Below are 25360 nucleotides of genomic sequence, written 5' to 3'. Positions count from 1 at the left end.
GGTGCGTGCAGTGGCCATCTTGTCCACTTCAGCGGCCAAATTTGACTATGCCTAAAACATTGGACTCCATAGTGGTATTTTTGCTCATTGACCCTAAAAATCCACATGGTTATTTACTGGTTTTCATTCTATTCTCATTCTGTTAGCAGTCCTCTCTGATTGCAATGCCCATTCTTTCAACAATTGATTTGAGCTGCATTGAACCGGTATGTAATATTCGGGTCAGGGTACAATCATAGTGTCATTTGTGAATGACTAACATGTTGTCCAGTGGTCTATTGAGATGGATTCCTTGACTGTTTTACCACAGACTATCAACTTATTGTATCTATATCAAAAAGAGAGAATGTTTGATTCTTAAGTATTTTGGGCTATGTTACATTAAAGTGGTGATCATACTCTGATCATACTCTGATCATAGGTACAGTTGAATGAGGATGTGACAGTGATAATACCCAGGCTCTTATTTTTTGATTTTTTTGGATATTCAAGTACATTACAGTTGTGGTGATATTGTGATCTGGGTACATTTTAACATAATGAGGATGTGATATTGATCTTAAGATTGATCCATTTTTTTACTATAAGCACTCGTTGGAGGATTGAAGTGATGTATGCTATTATATGATGTAAAATTAATGAACTGGTATGACAATACGTATGTCAAACCGCATAGCAGAAATAATCTGATACAAGAATATATGCTCTACGGAACCTCTGATTCTATACACAGGATGGATCACATATGTTGAGGATTATTTTAATGAGGCCACATGAAATGATTGTATATGTAAATGGGATGAGTATTTTTTATTTTTGTTGTTGCCTGGAGTATAGAGTAGAAATTTGAGTTTACAAAGCTGTCACATGATTTTGTGGGTGGGCTGATTGTAATCATGTTATGTTTTGTAGCCTTGAAGTCCGAAAGGGGTTGAAACGCATTGGCTACGGGGCAGAGAAGTTTTGGAAAAAAGTATTGGACTGAGGAGTCATTAATGTGGCCGGTTGTCAACTTAATTGCAATACTGAGACTCCTTGGATAATGTCTAATTTGGGAACAAATTAATGGCACTGGGATAATTATTTTTGCTAATACTTATATGGGCTCATCTGCCTTAAAAGAGAGTTGAGAAGGGACTTGCCTTCTAGTCCCGTGCACCTCAAGGGTTTTTGGAAATATAGGGCTACTGGGATAGGTGTGACCTATTGTGCCTCAGTCTTCCTAAAAACCCGGACCTATTGGCGTTGCCAAAGCTTGTTCATTTTCTGCTTTGTTTAGATGAATATTCAGTGATAAGCAGTCCCAGCTAGTGCTAATGGAAAGGGGCGGGTGGCACGGGGTCAGGGATAATTAAATTGTAAAACATTTTTAAAACCCACATACCTCTGCTCCCGCTCTGCTCCTCCGTTGTGCTGGTGAGGCAGGCACAGGCTCCCAGCCTCCCCTCTGCCAATCTTGATGCTGCTTAGAGCAGCAATAGGATTGTCTGAGAGTGCCCAGCCAGGGCGCTCTCAGGCAGACTGGGAGCCTGTGCAGGCTCTCTCCAGCCCAGCAACCGTGTTGTTGGGATGGAAAGAGCCCTGTGCGCATGTGCTTGGCCAGCCCAGAAAGCCGGCCAAACACACGTGCGCGGAGTGCTCCCCCTCACATTCGTCACCTCTGTGGCCCCACCCTTCCCCCCCCCAAAAACAAACATAGTTTATGATCTTTTTTGGGGAAAAGTTTTTCCTGGGCGTGGGGCGATGCTCCTCTGCCCCTTTGGAGGAGCCTCTTCTGGTGGTATGTGGAAGGGTAGAAGAAGCCCGACACAGTATTGTAAAGGGGTGTTTGCTGGCTTAGTGTTTTACAAGTGGAATTTGCTCAGTGGCAGCTAGTGGAGAGATGGTAATTTTTATATATTTTATGCATTGTTTGTCCAATACATTTTGTTGCAGTTTTATACATGATTTTCTGCTGCAACAATATTTCACCTTGATGCTGTGCCAGTCTCTTGCAGCATTGCAATACTCCAATGCCTTAAGATCTGCCTCTTGTATAGCCTACAACTTCTCAACCAATATGTGAAGTGTTAAAAAAAAAAAAAAATTACATTTTGAAATGTATTTGCTTTCCAGGCTCTTGCTCATTAACTCATGCCGCTTCTCCTGGCCTGGATGTCTTTCATTCTACATTCAGGTCTGAATAGTAGCAGCAGCCACTGCAAATCTGAAGGGGAAGGGTGTTCGGGGGGATGCAGCAGGGGGATGAAATAAAAAAGAAAAAAGAAAAAGAAAACCTTACCTTTCCAACACTGGCCGCCTCTCTCCTGTTCTCTGTGGTGTTGGTGTCCCAGCAGTCCCTGGGACACCAGAACAGGCTCCCCATGCAATCCTGGTGCTGCTTAATGCTAAACCTAGCATGAGAAGTGCCAGGATCGGTCTGAGCGGCTTGGTCTGCCGCTCAGGCACTGCATGGGAGTCTGTGCAGTTTCTCTAAACTGGCTGTGTCACACAGCCGGGTTGGAGAAACCCAAGTGCGCATGTGTTTGGCCAGCCTAAGACAGCCAGCCAATCACACATGTGCACTTAAGTGCACTCCATTCCCCCTCTCTTCTGCCCCCTCCCATTGCCCACCTTGCACCCCCTGCACATTCTGCTGGCTGAGTTAGCAGCTGAAAAATAAAACAATAGTTTATTTGTACTATTTTATTTTTCAGTTGCTGGCTTAGCCAGGCAGGGGCAACACTCATTTGCCACTGCGAAGGAGCTGCGGCTGCTGAATAGAATTATGCATATTTAAAAAAACACGTTCAACACGTGCTTTTATTTGGTGCTATGATGGAGGCACGATTGAATACAGCTTTCTCCTTCAGTCTAATGTGTTGCTTCTGATTAAAGAATGTTGGTAATGATGGGAAAATGCATTGTTGGATTCCCTCACAGATTAAAATACAAATCCTAATAGTTTGTAATATTGTGCCCTTAGGGAAGCACACCATACCTGACCTTGCAGTTGGTGATCAATACAGATGTGGACTATATAAAAAGATCCTACAACATCACATGCGACGACCAGCAAGGAGATGAACCATTTGGTAGTTTACCACAAGTGAACTGTACTAACGACATGACTGTAAGAATCTACTGTACCCTTTACAAGTTAAGAGGCTGAAATGAAAAGCGTGGTTTTCCCTTTAGCAAAATGTCAATTTAATCACTCTTGCAAATTCCTTCCTAGATCAAGATTACACGAATCCTTCCTGCTTTTGACGAGGTAAATGTTTGTTATATATAATGTCTTCATGTGCACTTACATAAGCAAGACAAATTATTATAGACGTTACAGATAGAGACACTAATTATTTTTTTACCACTTGTGTGGTTACTGGTGCTACTTGGTGATTTTTATGCCCCAATACATTGTAATTTGGGTGTACACATTTGGCAATGTCTAGATTATTAAACCCAGCCTCCCTGTGGCTAGTTAAAACTAATCTAATTTTTAGGAGTCACGGATAGAAACTTCTACATGGTACCTGGAAGTGACCGACCCTGTGACACAAACAACATACAGATGGACCAGAGCAGATGCCAGTAAACAAGGTTATAAACTTCTCAATCCAGGAAATGACGAGCTTCTAATCCGTGTGCAGTTCAATGGCACTGGGGTTCACAAGATAAAGGTAGAGTGGAACGCAATAATGTGAATTGTAAAATGTAGTTTTGCTAAGTAACACTTGTAAAATGTGTGAGTGAAAAATGCTTTATGAAGACTATCTTAAGTTGATTGCTAAATGGTATCTTGTTTGTATGGTACATGCCACAGATTTTGAAGTTTGTGCAAAAAGATTACATTTGTGAAATGAGCCAATTGAGGTTCCATCCTGTCATGATGGGTACATTTTCAAGAAACTGCATGTTTTAGCCATCTGTTTTACTGTTTAGTGTACAGGGCCATATGAGAGAAACATTTTTAATGACTTGTTATAGGCATCATATTATTCTGATTTATTAGACTACCTAGGACTAACATGACAAATGGAGACTGGAATGGTGGTAGTAAGCCTGAGGATGTTAGACTTAAGGCAGACCGCATTAGAGTACACGTTGGATAAAAAGACCAGGTTCGTCCCAGTCAGAAGATGTACCTCAGAAGATGTACCTTCTGACTTAGTCTCTGAAATGTAAGCCAAAAAATCCTCCGAGCAAGGCAGCAGGCTGTGATCAAAATGGGTTAATGAAACTGGAGAGCCATCTGACGAAGTCCCAGTGAAGCTATTGACTTTTGGTAAGAAAGCTTACACTGGGAGAACTTAAAAATTTGAACAAAGGAAGGTTCCCCCACCAGCTGGGTACTTTTGGGGTTTTTACTTTGTGCAGATTTCTACATTCATATTTAGTCACTTATTTAGAGCTTTGACTGCACGAGCGAGCAAGGCTGCAGCCTGTACCCAAACAGGGCTCCACAAGGCTGGATACCTCCTCCACAACATCCTGCTGAAATGTATTCGTTGAAAAAAAAAAAAAGTAGGGGCTACTGGAATCGTTGGCCCAGTGGCAGCACATCTTCGTCTAATTGGCTTGGCAGGTTTCTCTCAGTATTCTGTCCGTTCTCCAGGCAAATCCTTAAATGATTTAAGGCCATGGTTTTAGGGCTAGGCAAGAGGAGTACAATTTGACACTTCTCTAAGGGCCCTAGGATCTTAGAGACGCACTTTGGAGGTCAGTACTCACTCCAGTAGAAGCCACCAGCAGGGTCCAGGGCAGGCCCACTTGTAAGTGGTCAACTGGGCTCTCAAAGTGGACTTCTTGTAGCTTTTGTCTCTGAAGCTGAACAGGTAACCCAACTGACCATTGGAGTCTACTTTTCCCTTCCTGGGTACAAATGAGTGCAGGTCAGCCCTCACAGGCCTCAACACAAGGTGCAGTCCTGTCTTTCACAGGTCCAGATATGTCCTGAGGAGGGTACTGGGGGGTGCAACACTTATGCCCAGTGCCACCTTATAGGTGGAGGAAGCTCCTGGCCAATCCCTAATCAGTGGGGTATAAGTTCCCAGGGGAGACCCTACACACTTTTCAGTGCTTTCTGTGATTTTCTTTACTATTCTACAGTGCCCCGCTCTAGTCAAAACCAACATGACCATCTTTCTTACCTTGTGCAGAGCTCCACGAGCCCACCCAAATGTGTGGCTATTACAATGGGCAAACCCTCCCTTAGTTCAATCTAAACCAGTTTTGGGGGTAGGTTGTCTCCTTCTTTGATGCCTGGCTGTCTAGGAGGGCAATTTAGAGAGCAGGCCCACGGTTGATGTAAATTTTCCTGTGACAGGGTAGACATTCTTTGGAGTCAAGATCCTGTGCACAGCCCAGGTGCCTGCCCTGTCATGGGAGGGTCAGTTCGACATTTGTTCTTCGCTCTGGGAGCCACTTAACACCTAATCAAGGATTAGCATTCAGCTCCTGGGTATAAACAAACACTGCCAGGTAGGCAAGAAAATGACAAGTGACTAAGTGTCCTTATCAGGTTATTAATCCAAAATCCGACTTGACAATTGATTTGATATAGTAATTTGAAATCACTCATCTTTCTAGCCACAGCTCCTTGCAGTTAAGCTTTTACAAAACGATCTAATGTAACCTAGTGCTTTTCTATGGGAGTGCCAGCCATGCCACAGTGAAAACCAACTTTTTTTTTTTTAATTTGTTCTTTTGCTGCCAGGGCATGTAAAACGTAAGTACAAGTGTTTGTTTTTAAAGTACCATGCATGAACCCGGTCATATGTGCTTTATGGCCTCCTTTTGAGTTAAATTATAAGTATCAAAAGGAATGTTTAGGCATGATTTTGCCTAGACTAATTCCCAGTTTTAAAGCTGCATACCCAGGTTGCAGTGGCAAACCTAGAGACCTGCTTTGCATTGCCTCTTTAGTTGTAGCATAAGTGCTGCAGTCCACTAGTAAAATTAAACTTACTGAATCTGGGTACACATCTGTAACACACATTAGGAGCTTAAATGTAAGTTAAATATGCTGTTCAGGAGGGTAGCCCATTTTGACATGCTTTAGGGGCCATAGCACATGCACTGGGGCTTAGTTAGCAGTGTCCCAGCACAGTCATGACCCAACAGGGGGTCATTATGACCCCGGCGGTTGGTGTTATAGTGGAGGTATTACCACCAACACGCTGGCGGTACATACCGCCACTATTATGACATTGGCGGTTTGGCCAAAGCCAAACCGCCAAGTTAACACACCGCCTGCCACGGCAATAACGACTGCTGGGCTGGAGACTAGTCTCACGGCTGTCACTAGGCTGCCCATGGCATTTTGACCCTGCCCACCACCAGGTTTCCGTGGGTTCTGTACCGCCACGGATACCATGGCATTAGGCACTATCAGTGCCGGGGAATCCCATCCCTGGCACTGATAGGGGTCTCCCCCGCCCCTCCCCAGTCCTCCCCCCCCCCCCCCCCCATATACACACATACACACATTCACCCATGCATACATTCATACCCACTCAAACATACATCCAGGCACACATGCAAACTGACAACACAACATGAACGTAGACACCCACTCATGCTCACACGCATGCAAGCATTCAGTCACACACCCCACACACGCAACACCCCCAGCCCCTCTCCTGTCAGAGTACCCGACTTACCTCCATACAGTGTTTTGTTGGCATGGTGCTGCTGCTGGCAGCAGCTCCACCTTACTGCCGTCTGCTGCCATGACCATAGCCGGAGTTCTGCCAGCCTGCTGGCGGAATTCCGGCTATGGTCATAATGCCATGTACGGTCAGTAGCCACGGCGATGGTATTGTGGTGGCAGTTGCTGTGGCGGTAAGCGGCATTTGCCGCCAGTCTCCTAATGAGGGCCTTAGTCTGGGGGAAAAATGGGGGTGACCATACAAAAACATTTTCTTCCAGTATATGTATCCTTTGCATATAGGCAGTTCAGATAGGTGCACTACAGCCTTTTCGTGTGGCACTGTGGACTACTACATCCACTGTATAGAACTGGTTGACCTCATGACCATAGGTTTATATTCCATGAGGGCCACTTAACTTTGCATCCTTCCTTGACCACTAAAATGAATAATAGTGAAATAGATAGGAATTAGCATGTTCTGTTAATAGTTCCAAGAGGAGGCCATTTGGTGAATATGCACTATACAAGTACTCCAGCTACATATCTTGACGCTAACATGTTTGTCATTTGTTTTATCTGTATCCTATGGAATTCCAATGGAGGCTTCTCTCAAAGCAATGGACTGGGGCTTCAGGCAAAATATAAAGCATGCAGTATTTTTGGTTTGCCAGAGAAGGCAAGTGTTCATAGGCATGATTTCTTGTACACAGACTAGCATTGTGGTGTTTTCTGGAGGTATGCTGCACCTGAAGTAAATCATCATAATATCCACCAGCTGTTTTGCTCAAATTGAAGTCCTTGCAGAGATTTCAAAAAATGAAATAGATCGTGGAAGAATATTTCCTAAAGGTCTGTTTTGACTGACTAGCTGTTTGGATAGAGAACATATTGTGATGAACAATATGTATAGTACACAAACACTGGCCTTTTTGTGCTCCTTAATATGGCAAATTGAGTTACTGGTTTGTGGGTGGGGTGAAACTCAACTTAAACAGTAACCACAGTCCTAGTCCAGATGAGGCAAGAGCCAACCACAAATGAACCTGTGCTTAACTTTCTGGTAGCTTGGCACTGAGCAGTCAGGCTTAACTTGGAGGCAATGTGTAAAGTATTTTTGCAGCGCTTAAAGCAGTAGTACAGTGAAAAAACAATGCAAAAATGAGACCACACCAACTTAGAAAGATTCAGTAGATAAAATAAGAGCAAAATGATACAAATCCAGTCAGTAGAACCGGAGATATGCATGTTTAAGGAATTCAGCACAAACGGCACCAAAAAAGTGCACAGTGCTAACTGGACATCTGGTTGTACCAGACAGCCACAAGTTCAGGCTGATTACGATGGAGCACAGGCCGGCTACGTGGGACCAAGTTAGGCCCGCTGAGCAGAAGTACCTGAAGTCATGTTTCCGATGTGGGTTGCAAGGTCAATGCGGAGTCCTTGTGCTGGGAGAATTCTTGCAGCAAAGGCCATGCGTTTGTTATGTCGGGGTTGCACAGCAGAGAACATGCATTATTTTTGCTGGATTCGCAAATGGTCTGACAGAGCACCTGTGGCCTGCTCCCAAGGGTCCAGGACTGGGGTGGCACCACTTGGCAGGGTAGGACTTGCAAATGACAGAGTCCAGGTGCTGGGTTCAAGGTAGCAGGATCCTTCTGTCCCTGAGACTGTAGAGAGAATGCCAACCAACAAGCCTTTGGGGTTACTCTGGGGTCCCAGGTTCAACAGATGCAGGTCCAGTCCTCATCAAGGCAAGAGGACAGCAGGTCATCCCAACTGGGTAGCAGTCCAGCAGTCAGTCCTTTCAACAGGACAGCAGTCCTTTCTGGCAGTCTGCATAGGCCTAGAAGTGTACTGAAGAGTTGGCGTCTGAGGTCCAATATTTACCTGGGCCTTTCTTTAAAGTTTGAGAGGTAGGGGTTTCCCTTTTAGGTGCAGATTTCCAGCTTCCCCTGCCCTGGCTCCAGGGTAAGTGCAGGGCGTATGCAGCCCTTTGCGTGGAGGCAGGACACTTCCTATTCAGGTATAAGCAGGGCTGCACCCAGATCCACCCTCCCATCCTGCCATTGATGGGCTATCTAGGCACACCTGAGCACTCTGGCTGTCTAGGAGAAATGCACAAAGCCCAACTGTCTGCTAACACTGATTCATGTGACCCAGAGACAGGCTGCAGGCACTCAAAGGCTAAGGTCAGAAAATACTAACTTTCCAAAAGTAGCATTTTGGAAATTGTAATTTTAAAATCCAACTTTACCATGAGAGATTTTTCATTACAATTCGAAACGCACCAAACACGAACTGGTCACCTTTCATTTGGTAGTTATACCGTATTAAATATAGTAAGGTAACACCAGTGTTGGCCTATAGGAAACGCAGGTCTTGCAGAAGTAAACCATTTTGAGGTTTTCACTACCAGACCATGTAACTTTAAAAGTACATGTCTAGCTTAAATACACTGCATCCTGCCCTCTGGGCCGTCCAGGGCCTACCACAGGGGGAAACATTATGTAATAAAACAAAAATTGGGCCTAGCAAAACAAATTGTCACAATGGCAGTTTGAAACTGCACAGACCGTCTGTAGTGGCAGGCTTGACATATTTAAAGGGCTACTCGTATGGGTAGCACAATGAGGTGCTGCAGGCCCACTAGTAGCATCTAATTAACGGGCCCTGGGTACGGTTAGTACCAATTTTGCTAGGGGCTTGCAAGTAAATTAAATAAGCCAGTTTGGAATAAACCAATTTTACCATGCTTTAAGGAAAGAGCCCCATAACTTTAGTGTGCAGAGTCCTAAAGCCAACAAGCACAAATTCAGCAACAAAAAAAAAAAAAAAACAGGAGTCAAGACACAACTTTTGTGGATGACCCTGCAGAAAGAGCAAAGTTTAACACTTATGTTGACCTGTTTTTCTTCAAAGTTGCCTTGGAGCGGAGAACACTAAAGGGACTTTATATTTTTTTTTCTCTCCCAAGAAAATGCTTTCTATGTACCACCGAATAAAATGCCCATGCACTACTCTCCTATAATCCTGCCATTTACTAAATGACTACTTCGGAGACCAAAAGGAAGGTAAAGCTATCTAATTGAGGGCCTTTAAACATGCCTCTGGATTGTAGTGAATGCTAAAGTCTCTTCCCGTTTCGAAGATAAATGAGCCTCTGAAAGGAAACTAATATAACAATTACTAGAGAACAATCCCTTGAAGATGAATTTTTAATTATTTATTGCAAGAAGACCATTACCAAGTGGTTTCCAAGCATTTTAAAAATTAGGGTGTCTAACCAGGAGTTTGGAAATCCCTCCCCCAAACGTCCTTTGAACTGCTTCCGGTTGTGGATTTAGACTATACCCAGGTGTGAAGTTCGTTGACCAGGCTGTACGGAAGTGCTAAAACAAGGGTTAATCAAAGGTGTAGGTGAAAGCTTAGTAATATTGTAGCAATTAATTTAAAGTCCAGGTAAAACTTTAAAACCTTTTTTTGTAATCAGCGGTGTGGTATGCAGCCAAACGAATACAAACCCCATTCTTAACATTTGTATTTATTTCTTGCTCAAAACCTTCTCAGGCTTTGTGTCAAATTTTCTCTACCTCCGTGGCATAATGGGGTTTAAATCCCTGCTATTGCTTTAAAATCAGCTTACATTCAGTTTTGCATCTTTTGAATTTTGTTATTCAAAGAAATTTTCTGCTACTCCTTGTTGCTAGTAAACCATTTTACATTGAATAAGCATTGTATATTTGGCAATGTTTGTCTCAGTTGTAGCTTCAAAACGATTACAAATGAAATGGAGCGATAACCTAGAACTCTGGGCTCGTATTTGGTGTTGCATTCTTATTGAATTTGTATCCATGAACTCTGCGTGTCCGTCTTATGAAAGGTTTTAACTTTTTCCATAGCAAGAGGGCCATACCCTTTACTTGGCAGACGTATCTCTGCTCTACTATTATTTTAATCAGAGGATACGAATCGACGTTCAGATGATTTGTTCACCAGGTGAGGATTTTGCTCATCATGACATGGGGGACTGTGGGGGGCAGAATGAAGAATGTATTGGATTTCACTTTTCTCCATCCTTTTTAGGACCATACACATGCAATGGAACACACCTGACCATTGTTATCCCCACGTTTCCGGGGATATTGGCTGCCATTAACATTGATGAGATGAATATTCCAATGAACCAGCTCACACAGAATGGAATTACTTTGGATATGGTAAATGGAACCAAACTGTACATCAAAAAGGACTTCTTGATGGTAAATCCTCCATGTATAGCGGTGATCTATTTACTGCATATTTTATTGTTTAATTTGGGTAAAATAAAACATTCAGTGAGTAACCGTATTTATTTGGTTAACTTGAAACCAGTTCAATTCTTTTTATCATCTTTTAGGTCAGTAAATGCCACTCGTTTCATATTTCACACACGTATATCCAAATCTTCAACTTGCAGGACATTAGGTTGAAGCCTGCATTACTATTTTTTCTCCCTCCCCTTTTGCTGCCCTCCTCTAGAACTTTTATACCCTCTTGTGGCAAGCTGAAAGTATTTGATACACTAATAAATCGCACTTGACAGTAAGGCAGCAGAGATACTGGTAGTAGAAACATCCAAGATAACGGAGACACACTGATATTTGTTGTCTTCCTCTTACACCCTCTCCCAGCTTTTGATGCTGTTTAGCAGTATGTATCTTTGATAACCTACTACACTGCACACGCCTGAGCTGATATGCAGATTGATGTAAGATGACCGCTAACAGCATGGAAGCTTTGGTAGAGAATACAGATGACTATTGAAGGGGGTGCGGAGGAGGGGGGTGTAAACAGTCTTGCCTCATTAGATATGGTGTTATCCAAGACCATTTGATAATTAAAAAAATATATGTATAATAGACTTATTTAAAGGGACTTTCAGCCAGCTGTCGCTCATTTCCTTTCCACCCACTACAGCATGGGGCCGGGGCGCGGTGGTCAGCCCACGTCAGCCACTGGACCACTTCAGTTTGAGGGCCTGAATGTTGCTCTTTCACAACAAGCACATCTGCTTAGAAGATAGTTCTTTTCAATGCCAGCGTTTTTGTTTTTACTTTATTACTTTGGTATTGACTTTATTTTTAGAGTCTGAGATAGCAGGAAACATTCTACCACCTCTTCTATGTCCAGTACAAAGCAGTTCTAGCTTAGTTACTGTTGCCTGCTAATAGTGCTGTAAGTTCCTTTTCGTTTGGCCTTTATAGGACTGCTAATATTTCACAGCACCAAATCGTGCATTTGAAACTGTTCACAAAGTAGTCATTTTTTAGAATGCATGTAATGGAGTGCATTTACAACTGTACTCCTGTATGTCATGCTAAAGTATTCTAATTGACTACGGTTATATTTGTAAACCAGCTTAGCTTGTATGTCCTGCTTGGAGGTCTTTCTTGTGTGCTCCCAGTGCTCTTATGTCCTGCTTATGTAGACATTTAGCTATTGTATCACTAATTGTACCTTTGCCATTTATCCCAATTTCCTGTCTTACCTATCTAACTTTGCAACTCTGTATACCGTTGCACCCTTGTGTATCTATTATGCAACCCGATCTATCTTTATTCTTTTGCAACTTTCTGTATACCTTTGCACCCTTCTCTATAGCCGTCTACTTTCTTTGCAGCTCTACCTGTCTGCTGTATTTTTGCAGCTTTATCTAGACAACCTTCTCCAGCTAAGCAACTTTCTCAGTGTATACAACTGTCTTTGCAACAATCTGCCTCCCTGCAACACTTTGCGAAACAATTCTTGCAACACTCTTTGCAACACTATTTACATAACCCTCACTATTTAGCTGTCATTGCAAGTCTCTATTTGTGTGAAACATTTACAAAAATATTACATAAAATCATTAGCGGATTCAAGGGGCTGGCAGCCAGTGTCAGACCAATTGGCCTTTTTATGTCTGGTGTGAGCCAAGACCTTTTGGTTTTACTAGAATTATCTGCATAACATAATTACGTTTAAGAGCCTTCAGCCATACTTCACCCATTAATCTGCTGTCATTGACATTTTACTTCCAGCCACTGCAGCATGCATCATGGGGCTTTGGGATAGCACACTTAAGCCACTGCCTGACTTAGAGTTGGCGCATGCTGTCCTTTCACAAGGAGAACATCCAGACACAACTTGTTCTCATTCAGTGTCAAGGGACTACAATGCTAATGTGTGCATTATTTTAAACCAAAGAAACATTTTTGCCCTTAGCCAATGATTGTGTTTTTTATTTTTTTCCGATGACCCAGCAGCGTTAACCAGCCTTTCCACAAACCATGGCAGAACAAAACAAGAATTGCCAGCGTCTAAAGGCTGGCGACCAACGCCAGATCTATTGACCTTTTCAATGCTTTGGCAAAAAAACAATCTAGCTTTATCTCCTCAGTTCGCAGAGCTGCACCAGTGACCCTTCGTATGGCCTTCATAAGCTGGCATAAAAATTCAAGCTGATTTAAACGACATGTAATATGCTGGGTCGTATAAATAAGACCGAACATTGAATAGGCTCGCATCCTGAGTGAGAAGCAACCGCTCTACCAGTTTGAGTGTTTGTTAATGGACAGAATAAATAAATTTTACTTTGATCTGTGACTTCCAGTGGCAAGAGGGAGGCAGAAACCAATCAAACACTGCACTAAAGATACCATTACATTTGTGTGGTGGGGGCTAAAGGATGGCAAATGAACCAAACCTGTTCACAGAGATGGCAAAATGCTGAAAATCTTTAAAGGAAATGAGAGGTGAACTGAGTTGGAGCGCAAAAAAAGTAGGGAAAGATGAAAGAAAAAAATTAAAAGATGTAAGGAAAAAACGAAAGAAGGTTGTAAGGAACGAAACACGTGGGGGGGGGAAAGGAAGGAAACATTCCTTGCTGAAAAATTCCTGTGCACCTTTGCTTCACTCAGCGGTAGCCATATAGTTAAAAATGGGTGGAGAGGGTGTTTTATTTGAATACTCACTTGGTTCACGTGTGCGGCAAATGAGCGATAACAGTAAATATGATAAAACGTGGTTTCCGGGGAAAGGAGCCTCCGTTTACTTATCTGCAATTAACTGTTCACATGTACTTTACTTTAACCCCTTCGCTGACGGGCCTTTTCCCCCCTCCTGTGCCAGGCCTTTTTTGCCTATTTGGAATAGTTCTCGCTAAGGCCCTCATAACGTTTTGTCCACATAAGCTACCCACGTCAAATTTGCATCCTTCTTTTTTTTTTTTCCAACATCCTAGGTATTCTAGAGGTAGCCAGACTTTGTGGGTTCCCCTGAAGGAGGCAAGACATTAGCCAAAATATAGTGAAAATTTTGCTTTTTTTTTTATTGAGGAAAAAAGGCTGCAGAAGAAGGCTTGTGGTTTTTTCCCTGAAAATGGCATCAACAAAGGGTTTGTGGTGCTAAAGTCACCAGCTTCCCAGTTTTCAGGAACAGGCAGACTTGAATCCGAAAACCCAATTTTTCTACACAATTTTGGTATTTTACTGGGACATACCCCATTTTCACAATTGTTTGTGCTTTCAGCCTCCTTCCAGTCAGTGACAGAAATGGGTGTGAAACCAATGCTGGATCCCACAAACCAAAACATTTCTGAAAAGTAGACCATTCTGAATTCAGCAATGGGTAATTTGTGTAGATCCTACAAGGGTTTCCTGCAGAAAATAACTGAAATAAAAAAAAAAATTGAAATTGAGGTGAAAAACAGAAATTTTTCTCTAACTTTTTCCTCCAATGTCAGATTTGTGAAAGCAATATACGGTTACGTCCGCTGGACTCTTCTGGTTTCGGGGATATATAGGGCTTGGAGGTCCATCAAGAACCCTTGGTACCCAGAGCCAATAAATGAGCTACACCTTGCAGTGGGTTTTCATTCTATACCAGGTATACAGCAATTAATTTGCTGAAATATAAAGAGTCAAAAATAGGTATCAAGAAAATCCTTTGTATTTTCAAAATGGGCACAAGATAAGGTGTTGAGGAGCAGTGGTTATTTGCACATCTCTGAATTCTGGGGTGCCCATACTAGCATGTGAATTACAGGGCATTTCTCAAATAGACGTTTTTTTTATTTTTTTATTTTTTTTTTATTTACACATGGTCTTAAATTTGGAAGGATAAAATGTAGAGAAATACAAGGGGCAATAACACTTTTGCTATTCTATGTTCCCCCAAGTCTCCCAATAAAAATGGCACCTCACTTGTGTGGGTAGGCATAGTGCCCGCAACAGGAAATGCTCCAAAACACAATGTGGACACATCACATTTTTTTTTACTGAAAATAGGTGTTTTTTGCAAAGTGCCTACCTGTGGATTTTGGCCTCTAGCTCAGCCGGCACCTAGGGAAACCTACCAAACCTGTGCATTTTTGAAAGCTAGAGACCTAGGGGAATCCAAGACTGGGTGACTTGTGGGGCTCTCCAGGTTCTGTTACCCAGCATCCTTTGCAAACTTCAGAATTTGGCTAAAAAAAAAAAAACTTTCCTCATATTTCGGTGACCGTTCTGGAATCTGAGAGGAGCCACAAATTTCCTTCCACCCAGTGTCCTCCTCCCGCCTCCCCCCCCTCCCCCCAAGTCTTATAAGAATGGTACCTCACTTGTGTGGGTAGGCCCAGTGCCCGCAAAAGGAAATGCCCCAAAACACTATCTGGACACATCAAATGCAAAACTACCTGTTTTTGTGGGGGGGCACCTGGGTTTTTGGTCCTGGGCTCAGCAGCCATACAGGGAAACCTACCAAACCCAGACATTTCTGAAAAGTAGACACCTGACTAAGTCCAGGGAGGGGCGACTTGCGTGGATACCCCAGTGTTTGCGTGCCCAGAATCCTCAGCAAACCTCAGATTTAGCTACAAAATCACATTTTTCCCACATTCCTGTGTAGGATCACTGCACTGGGACAAGTTTCCTACCACCAAACGTTCCCCTCAGTCTCCTGTTAAAAATGATACCTCACTTGTGTAGGTGGGCCAAGTGCCTGTGACAGGGAAGAGCCAAAAACGTCAAAATTGAGGGGGAATGAAAGCCGGTCCAAAAGGGCAGTTTGGGGGACAAAAAAAGTGAAAAAAAAATCATTTTTTAGGTTGACAAGTGGGACAGAATTTTTATCAGTATAGATGAAGCTATGCTGGGAGGTAGAAAGTTTGTGGATTCCTGTAGATTTCGGAAGGTTCCATCACAAAAATGTAAGGAAAATAAGATTTTGAGCAAAGTTGGAGGTTTGCAGGGCATTTTGGATAAGAAAAAGGTGTGGGGTGCATGTGAAGTGCACCACCCTGGACTCACCCAGATGTGTAGGTCTGGTAGATGTATCTAGGTGGCAGCATCCCAAAGTCCAAAAAGTGCAGCTGCTCACCATTTCAAGTGGGGCAAAATTGAGTTAGCCATGCTCCCTTGGCCAAAATGTAAAATCAAAACCCAAAGTCAAATGCCCTCTTGCTTGCTGTTGGGATAAGATCCTTTAGTTTGCGGGGGGATTGAAAGACTGTTATGCCCCCCACCCCATCTGAAGGGGGTAACCATGACATCCTGGTTGGCACCTCCCACCCCTCTTTTTTTTTTTCTCAATTCCCTGGCATCTAGTATGCTTTCTAACCCCCCTCCCCGGGTGTGGCTTGGGGGGTAGTTGCCCCATCGTCCCACTGATGGGCAGGGCAAGTTTGTCCCCATTTATTTGGGGTGGGGCCGTACCACCGCCTTCTTTTTTGGAAAAAATAATAATAAAACAATAATAATCTTCCCCGGTGTCTAGTGGGCTTAGCTTAATGCATTGATATTCTGCTTCACATGACAGTAAATTACAAGTAATATCAGACTTTTTATTTGCAGATTCCTTCCTTACCTTAGTTTCTTCCAGGTACCAGACTGGATCCGGAGATTCTTCTTCGAGCAATACCCTTGCTTGTGGTAAGGTGGCGTCCGTCGACTCCACATTTGGCATTGGGGTCGCCATGATGACGTTAGGGTCGTACATAGGTGTCACCTCACTGCAGTGACGTCAGTTTTTCTTTCCATGCCACATGCTAATCTGGAGAGAGCTACCCTGTTTTTTTAACCAATTCTGACACTTTTGTTTTTTTGTGCATCAAGGGTGTCTCCAAAAACTGGTTCAAACCATGTGAACTGTCACTGCATGATGTAGGTGATGGATCTGCGCCAGGTCTGTTTATGGTGTTTGGAGCTTGACCACGACCCAGTTGTGCTCAGTGCCGGGCCATGCATCCAAAGGCTTTGAGGGAGCGCTCCCTAAAGCTCATGGTGGCCTGGCGCTCAACTCTGCAATGCTCCTGGCCTTGTTCGAGAGGAAGGTCTTGATCGCTTGCGGAGTCACCACCACTCCGCTTATTCCAAGTCTTCATGCCATTCTGGGAAGAAGTTGAAGAAGGCTAGGCTGCCTTCATCTTCACCCCATTGCTCAGCTGATAAGAAGCAGGAGGGGAATTGCTGCTCCAGGCCTCCGTCCGAAGAGATTACTTCTGGGTCTGCTACATGCCTCCCTGAGTTTCCGGGAGCCTGAGTGTCCCCTGCCCAACTAACCTAGTTCTATGAGGCCATGCGTCACACATTTGGGCAGTCAGACTCCTGCGGCTCCATCTAGGCCTGGGGGGTTCGGCTAGGTGCTCTTCAGGTTCCGCGCTGGAGGTCTGTCTTTGAGGGCTCTTCAGATCCCTGCGGACTCCAGTCAAGCCATTGTGACCTTCCCCAGTGCTGGCTAAGTCATCAAAGCTCTCGATGTTGGTTGGGCCCACAATCCATGTTGACACCAATCCTTATCCCAGACCGCCCAGAGATGGAATGATGTTGGATGATGCCACTTGACTTCAGTGGGTCCTACTTACCCCAGGTCAGATTTGGACCCCCTTTCCTATGGGTACAAATATGAGGAGAGATTGGAAGGGTCGCTGGACCATTATGAATACCAGCTGGATGACTCGAACATGGACTGGGCACAGGAATTGAGCAAGGCCAGTGGTCTGGATACTTCTCCAGATGCTGGCATGCTTTCTCCTCCTACCGTGGCTACAGCATAGGAAGCCTTTTATTCAGTGGTGGTCAGTAATGGCGGCGTAGGTCATTGGCCTCTAACTGCCCACTGTAGCGGTCAGATCTAATCTCCTGACTGAGGTGCTTCAGCCTGGGGCCTTCTCTTTAGAGCTTCTACTTCCATTTAATGAAGCCCTCACTGATGTCCTTCTGGGTACTTGGTCCAGACCCAGCACAGGGGCTGGACATTCGCCCACCGCCATTGACCCGGTTCCCCCCTACCACCCAAACAACCCTAAATTCCTGTCCCAACACCCCACACCTGAAAGTCTTGATTCGGGCTTCCTCTTTTTCCTGCGCATTCAACTCCGCTTTCCCAGATAGGGTATCAGACTGGACCTTCTTGGGAAGAGGTTTTCTTCTTCCAGTCTGGCATGTGGTCCATGAACACGGCATCCCTTTTGGCCTGCTAATCCCACTCACTGTGGGATTCGGTCATGCAAGTTTTGCTGCAGATCCCAGAGGAGGCCCAGGCTATCATCTCAAGCTGTTGCTGATGGGAGAGACGTGGCGAAGTTCACAATTCAACTGTGGGCTGAACACGACCGACTCTCTGGATAGATCAGTTGCATCAACAGTGGCTTTGAGGTGTAATTCCTGGCTGAGGACATCTGTTTTTTGGGGGGGGATGTCCAACAATCCCATATGGACATGCCCTTTGGCACCAGTCTCTTGGGAGACCAGATGGACTCCCTTGAGAGGTTCAAGTAGTCCTGGGCTATGGCTCTATCTCTCTGCCTTTCGACTGCCCCTTGCTTACAACAGTATGCTTTTCCCCCTTTTGTGTCATGGAATGTCTACATGAGCCCCCTCGCCAACATCATACGCAAGCACGACATCATCACCTCCTACGCCGACGACACCCAACTTATACTCTCCCTCACCAAGGACCCCGCCAGCACCAAGACCAACCTACAAGAGGGTATGAAGGACGTCGCAGATTGGATGAGGCTCAGCCGCCTAAAGCTGAACTCTGGAAAAAACGGAAGTCCTCATCCTCGGCAACACCCCGCCCGCCTGGGACAACTCCTGGTGGCCCTCGGCACCGCACCGACCCCCACAGACCACGCCCGCAACCTCGGCTTCATCTTGGACCCTCTTCTCACCATGACCAAGCAAGTCAACGCTGTGTCATCCGCCTGCTTCCTCACCCTCCGCATGCTCCGCAAGATCTTCCGCTGGATCCCTGCCGACACCAGAAAAACCGTGACCCACGCCCTCGTCACAAGCCGCCTGGACTACGGCAACACCCTCTACGCCGGGACCACAGCCAGACTCCAAAATCGCCTGCAACACATTCAAAATGCCTCGGCCCGCCTCATCCTCGACATACCCCGCAGCAGCCACATCTCCGCACACCTGAGACACCTGCATTGGCTCCCAGTCAGCAAAAGGATCACCTTCCGACTTCTCACCCACGCACACAAAGCCCTCCACGACAAGGGACCGGAATACCTCAACAGACGCCTCAGCTTCTACGTCCCCACCCGCCTCCTCCGCTCCTCTGGCCTCGCACTCGCTGCTGTCCCTCGCATCCGCCGCTCCACGGCGGGTGGGAGATCTTTCTCCTTCCTGGCAGCCAAGACCTGGAACTCCCTCCCCACCAGCCTCAGGACCACTCCGCTTTCCGGAGACTCCTAAAGACCTGGCTGTTCGAGCAGCGATTAAACCCCCCCCTTTTTCCCCTAGCGCCTTGAGACCCGCACGGGTGAGTAGCGCGCTTTATAAATGTTAATGATTTGATTTGGAAGGGGCTCCCTGACACAACCCTTTCCCAGCCACTGTGCCACCCACACTACTCCGCTCCTGCGTGGCCGGGGTCGTGGAATCCCACAGGCTCATGGGACAGGGAACCAGAGGTCTGCCCACTCCACCTCAGCTACAGCCTTCAAACCTTCCTAGTCCTTCCCCATCTCAGACCAGTTGGAGGCAGGATTCGCCATCACCTGTCCCACTGGGAATCCATCACAATGGCAGGTGGGTTTCACAGATCTTTCGAAGGGACTACTCCCTCCCCTTCAAGACTGCCTCTCTGGTCATGCTGCCATCCTACGGCCACTTACGGGAGGGTTATCTGGCACTTCTCTGCAAGGAAGTCGCAGGTCTCTTGGCCAAGGGAGCCATAGTGTCCATGCTCCAGAAGTAGGTTGTGGTGGTTATTCCCACTACTTTCAGGTGCCCAAAAAGAACAAGGGCTTATGTCCTATCCTAGACTATTTGGGTCCTGAATCTCTTCCTCAAGGAGAAGTTTAAAATGCTCACTGTGGCTCAAGTTGTCTGCCCTGGGCCCAGGAGACTGGATGGTAGCGTTGGACTTGCAGGACACTTACTTCCATGTACCCGTCTTGCCCGCTACTTGTGATTCATGGTAGGTCACAAGCACTTTCAACTTACCATGCTTCTCTTCAGCCTTGCCCGCATCCCTCGGGTGTTCATGAAAGTGATAGTGGTGGTTGCAGCTCATCTGCGCTGGTTAGGAGTTTGTCTTCCCTTAACTCAACAACTAGCTGTTGAAGGCAGATATGCCCCAAAGAGTAGTCTCCCACCTTCAAACTTAAACAAACCTTCAGCACATGCTGGAGTTCACTATAAGCATGTCGAAGTCACGTCTGACTCCCTCTCAGATGCTCCCTTTCATTAGAGCTGTTCTGGATGCAGTGCAGTTTAGGGATAATAATCCTGAATAGCGACTGATTCTGAGGTTTGAGCCTCTATCCTGGGTTTCAGTGAGACTGACTCTGAGGCTGCTGGCTGTCATGGCCTCCATACTTCTGGTGAGACATACTAGATGATATATGTGGGCTCTGCAGAGTTGAAGATCCAGTGGGTGCAGCATCAGGGGAATCTGTCATGGTCCAATCTCGGAGGGCACTGTAAACTTTGCAGTGGTGGCTTTTGAATCCAGATTGGGTCAACAGCAGATCCCGCTCCCTTCCCCAAACAAATATAGTAGTGACAGATTTGCCACTCCTGGGATGAGGTGGCCACATGGGCTGGTACATCAGGCATTACCCAGTAGTTCAACATCTGGCTGGCTCTCTGAACGCCAGAGCAGACCAACTCAGCTGTCTATGAATAGTCGATCATGAATGGCTCATCCATCCAGAGGTGGTGCAAGGTCTGTCGGCAGTGGGGAGAGCCTTGGTTAGATCTGTTCACCTTTACAGAACACACATTGTCAGCTGTTTTGCACGTTGGAATTTCCAGGTGGCACTCGCTCAGCAGCTCTTTTCGTCTTGAGAGGTACTTGGGTCTCCTTTATGCCTGCCCACCTATACCACTTCTGTCCAGAGTTCTGAAGAAAATAAAGAATGACCGGGCCCAAGTAATCCTTGTGGCTCTGGACTGAACAGTCTGGTATCCAGAGCTACTGAGCATGACCACATATTCTCCAATCGGAATGCTCCTTTGGGAGGATCTTCTGTTGCAGCAACGGGACAGTCCTCCACCTGAACCTGTCCAATTTTCACCATTCATGTGTGAAGATTGAGTGGCAGCAGTTGACAACTTTTAACCTCCACCCCCACCCAACCCCCCCTCCCCCCGAAGTCTCTGACCTTATCTTAGCAGCCAGGTGTTCCTCCACCAAAAGTGTACGCCCGTCATTGGCATACATTTGAGGCAAGGTGTATCAAGTCTGTTGATCCCCTCTCTGAGATTTCGTTTATCCTTTCTTTAGCAACTTTCCCTTTCAAATCTTCTATTGTTGGTAGATTCCTTAAGGGACTTGCCCATTTGTTTCCTCCCACTCTGCTTATGCCCCAGTAGGACCTCAATCTGGTCCTCACTTGATTTGTGCCCCTTTTGAGCCATTACACAATTGTCCCTTGTGGCTTGCGAGCTCATTCCACAAGAGCAACTGCTGCTTCCACAGCATTAGCAAGAGGAGTTCCTGTCCTGGATTTGCCAAGTAGGAAAGTGGGCATCGCTGCACATGTTCACAAGACAAGTCAGGTCCACAGAAACGGTTACTTTGGTTGTTTTTAGTATGATCTTGGTTCGCCAAAGAGGGTATTTCTTGGGTATTTATTCTAAGGTAAGGAACCTGTAACTACAAGTCTCTATCAGATGAACAAGTTAGTTACCTTTAACAATTTATCTTGTAGACACATTCTAGCTGCAGATTCCTTACCTAAAAACCTATCCGCCCCAATTGTGAACTGGTTTCTAGGGACAAGGATTCCCTATTCAGTTCCTTAGCTCTGGTGCACCATTTTCAGTGTCCTTTATGGCTCTCCGCTTTGGCGTGGAAAGCTGTGAAAAACGGACGTCACCGCACCAAGGCTGCACACGTCATCACTACAATCATAACACCAATGACCAATGCAGAGTCGACTGCCACCTGATGGTGTGCAAGGGTACTGCTTGAAGAAAAATCTCTGGATCCAGTCTGTCTGGGGGATATTCTAAGGTAAAGCATCTGCAACTAGAATGCCTCTACCAGATAAATCGTTAATGCAGAAAAGTAACTTGATTAAATAACATTAATAGTGTAATTTCTTAGCAACCACAAGATTTAACTTCTCTAATGGAAGCCCATAAATAACGTTCACTTAAGTGTTTGTTCCATGAGCATTAGTTTGACATATACCAGAACAAAGCCTTATTAGTCTTTGAATTGTCCAGTTCTTCCTTTTTTCCAGTGATCCCTGTGCGCTTTCTTCAGGTACAACAGTAATGAATCATAGTGGACTAGCACATTTTTATGATGAGTGACAATGAAATGATCTTGAAGGAAGGGCTGTCTTTGCTGATCGCCTAGAGGACTGCCAGTGGTTCATCCTTTGTAAGTCCTTTTGTGCCAGGACCCAGAATCCTATCAAGTTCGTCAAATTTTCCTAGAGCTACCTGCAAACCAAACATAAGGCATAATTTTGTAGCCAATTTAAATGATTCATTTCTTTCTGAATTATTTAATAAATTAGTAAGAACAGATTCTGATGGCAAAATAATATGGCTTCTAATGCCACAAAGCGTTTGCGCTAACCTGCTACAGCTCCAAAGATAACTTTTTCCCCGCTTGTTTTTGCTAGTAAGTCACAAATGTTGCTGAATCACATGACCTGTTGAACACGTGCATCATCTTTTACTTGTTTTGAGTGGTTAATAATTCACCCAATGCAAAAGGAAAAACTGTTTCTTGGGGTAGACTGATTTTAGAAGTGTGATAAATGGATGTGTGCTATAGTAAATAGTTGTCCTACAATTCCACCCCAGACTTAACTCTCATTCCAGAGTGGAAACAGCCTATTGTCTGAGATTCAGGATCAGCTTGACCTTCTGAAATGTATTTTAACTTTCTTCGGCCTGGTATATGTATGTGTGTATGTGTGTGTGTGTGTGTGTGTGTATATATATATATATATATATATATATATATATATATATATATATATTGTGTGTATATATAATTTTTTTTATCCTGTTAAGACTTTGGTGCACTTTGATGTATGCGGGGTGTGCTCCTCTTGTGGCTGGACCACACCACTCTTTATTGAACCTCCCGTTGCTCCACACACAGCCTTGAGTGTCACTGTTGTGGACAAATTTGCTTTTCTTCCATGATTCGGTCACACCCATGCAGTAATAATACAGAATCTGATTGTCCATCCTGGACCTTGCTCACAGATAACTTCAGTCTGTTTTCCTTGTTAAACCACAAGTGCCCATTACGTATCATCATACTCTCACCCTTAAACAGTTCATAAAGGTTCTAGTTGTAAGATTTTTCTTTGTTACTCTTTTGAATGTTAACAAGTCTTCGTATTATACTTGTTTCGTATTCTGAAGCGTTTGCGAATTACAACAATATCATGTGTATTACTCAATTCTGCGTTCTTATCATAGGCACACCGGTTTTCAAATTGCCTTACTACTCTTGCTTAGTTATTTTGTTATACATTATTCACCCTTGGGTGATATGAGTGTTAAACATTCCTTCTCATGTTCACTTTTCTTTGTGCTCACAATGTGTCAGTTCTTTACTCTGTTCGAGGCATCTAATCACCATCAGCTGTATTTACCACTCTGTATGCATTTGTTTCAACCCCTGTATTGTATTCATAAATACACCGGTGTGGACGTGCACTATTTCATTTCCTTTTGTATTCTTTTGCCCCTCATTCAGTTATCCTTTACTTTTACTGTCCATGTTGGAGTCGGCCCATGTTTCAAATCCATTCCATCCATTGTGAGCACGAAGTTATCCTGTATGAGGGGGATCAATGGTTTTGTTAAAGGCATCTGGTCTCCTTTTTTTCTATTGACTTACGCTGTGCGCCACCTACTCAGCATCTTCCACTTGTGGCTTTCATCCCCTACAGGACTAGTTTTTTCTTTTCACATAATGTGCTTTTCTTTGTATTGTCTCGTAATCTTTCACAATTGAACTTTGGGAAAGGCGACTGGATGCCTGAATTAAGGGTTAAAGAATGACCCAACAGTGTTCAGCCATGCAGTGCACTTGAAAAAATGTCTTTCGCCTCGTATTTCTTACCTTGTACTTTCATCACAGGGCCTTTTTGCCTTATGGAGTTTCTTAAGTTATTCATTCTAGATGTTCATCTACCTCCATTCCATGTTGTCCTTTTCTTATCCATTTCGTTCCATCCCTTGCCCTTGTTTTTATGACCCTAGGTCAACATGAAGTTACTCATCTTGATTTAACACATGTGGAGCTGGTGTTTGGATTATCTATTGGATCTTTTAATTTGATAAATGTTTTCACTTTCTTAAATATCATTTTCTATAGATCAGCAATTACAGCTTCGTGAAAGATAGTTTGTTTCCAGGTTGCAAATTGGGGTACAGCACAGATTTAGGTTTTTGCCACTCATGCCTGCTGCTAGTGGCTGTATTTCATTAATTACTGCATCGTGTTCTTCTGTTTGTTCCTCAAGATTGATTAAAGTAATTAATCCTGTGCCGTCTTATACAGTTAGGTACATTGATGGTTTCTCCACTGAAGGTCCCTGTTTCTTATCTTTTGCTTAGGCAAATACTTAAGCCAGTTTGATTTCTTTTGTACTGATATAAATTGAGTCTTGCCTGTATTAAGTCATATGCATTGTGGGACAGAAGTTTAAGACTTTCTTTAAAAGTGAGATTTCGGTGTCTGACAACTTTCTACTAGACAAGTTAATTGTACTTAAATCTTGACCTTCCATGTTTATTTGGTCTGTCTACCTCTTGTTCACGCCCCTGGTCGTTCTTTTTCTTTATCCTTATCTGCCCCTCCTTGTGTTGCAGATGTTTTGCCTCTTCCCTTTTGAAGAATCTGTTTACACCTTGCTGTTGCTGAAGTGTGAGGCGCAGCTCGTTTGCCAATGCTGATTCCTTTGGTGCCAAACTGGAGCTCCCTTCACTCATATCAGTATCTCTTAGAGCAGATTACCTATTTGAAGCCATTATTTTTGCTGTGTCTAATTTTTGTCTCTTACAAAGATATCTTTTTGCAAATGTAAATATCCACCCTTCTCCATAGTCCTCTTTGTCTCAAGAATTTGAACTATTTTCTCCTTCACTTCATGTTCAATTTTTTCATCCATTTCGACTACTTTTGCTGCTCTAATTCCTTTTCTAACTCTTGCAATTGAGTCTTTGCAGCATGTAACACAATTTCGGTATGTTTACAGAGAATTTCCATCAGTCCCAATGATTT

At 44.3% G+C, this 25360-nt stretch overlaps 1 protein-coding gene across 1 annotated transcript in view; it reads left to right on the top strand.

Moving 5' to 3' along the window:
* The window catches only part of LOC138300331 (zona pellucida sperm-binding protein 2-like), a 358889-nt gene that overhangs the window by 98087 nt on the left and 235442 nt on the right, over positions 1–25360 (top strand). Inside the window, exons 5-9 of the mRNA XM_069239568.1 lie at positions 2966–3112; positions 3218–3253; positions 3486–3662; positions 10534–10630; positions 10718–10893. Coding sequence (XP_069095669.1) covers positions 2966–3112; positions 3218–3253; positions 3486–3662; positions 10534–10630; positions 10718–10893 — 633 coding nt within the window. The remainder of the gene's footprint in view (positions 1–2965; positions 3113–3217; positions 3254–3485; positions 3663–10533; positions 10631–10717; positions 10894–25360) is intronic.

Source organism: Pleurodeles waltl, chromosome 6, assembly GCF_031143425.1.
Source record: "Pleurodeles waltl isolate 20211129_DDA chromosome 6, aPleWal1.hap1.20221129, whole genome shotgun sequence".
NCBI lineage: Eukaryota > Metazoa > Chordata > Amphibia > Caudata > Salamandridae > Pleurodeles > Pleurodeles waltl.
Note: the sequence above shows the minus strand (reverse complement) of the source record. Positions and strands in the feature narration are given on the sequence as shown.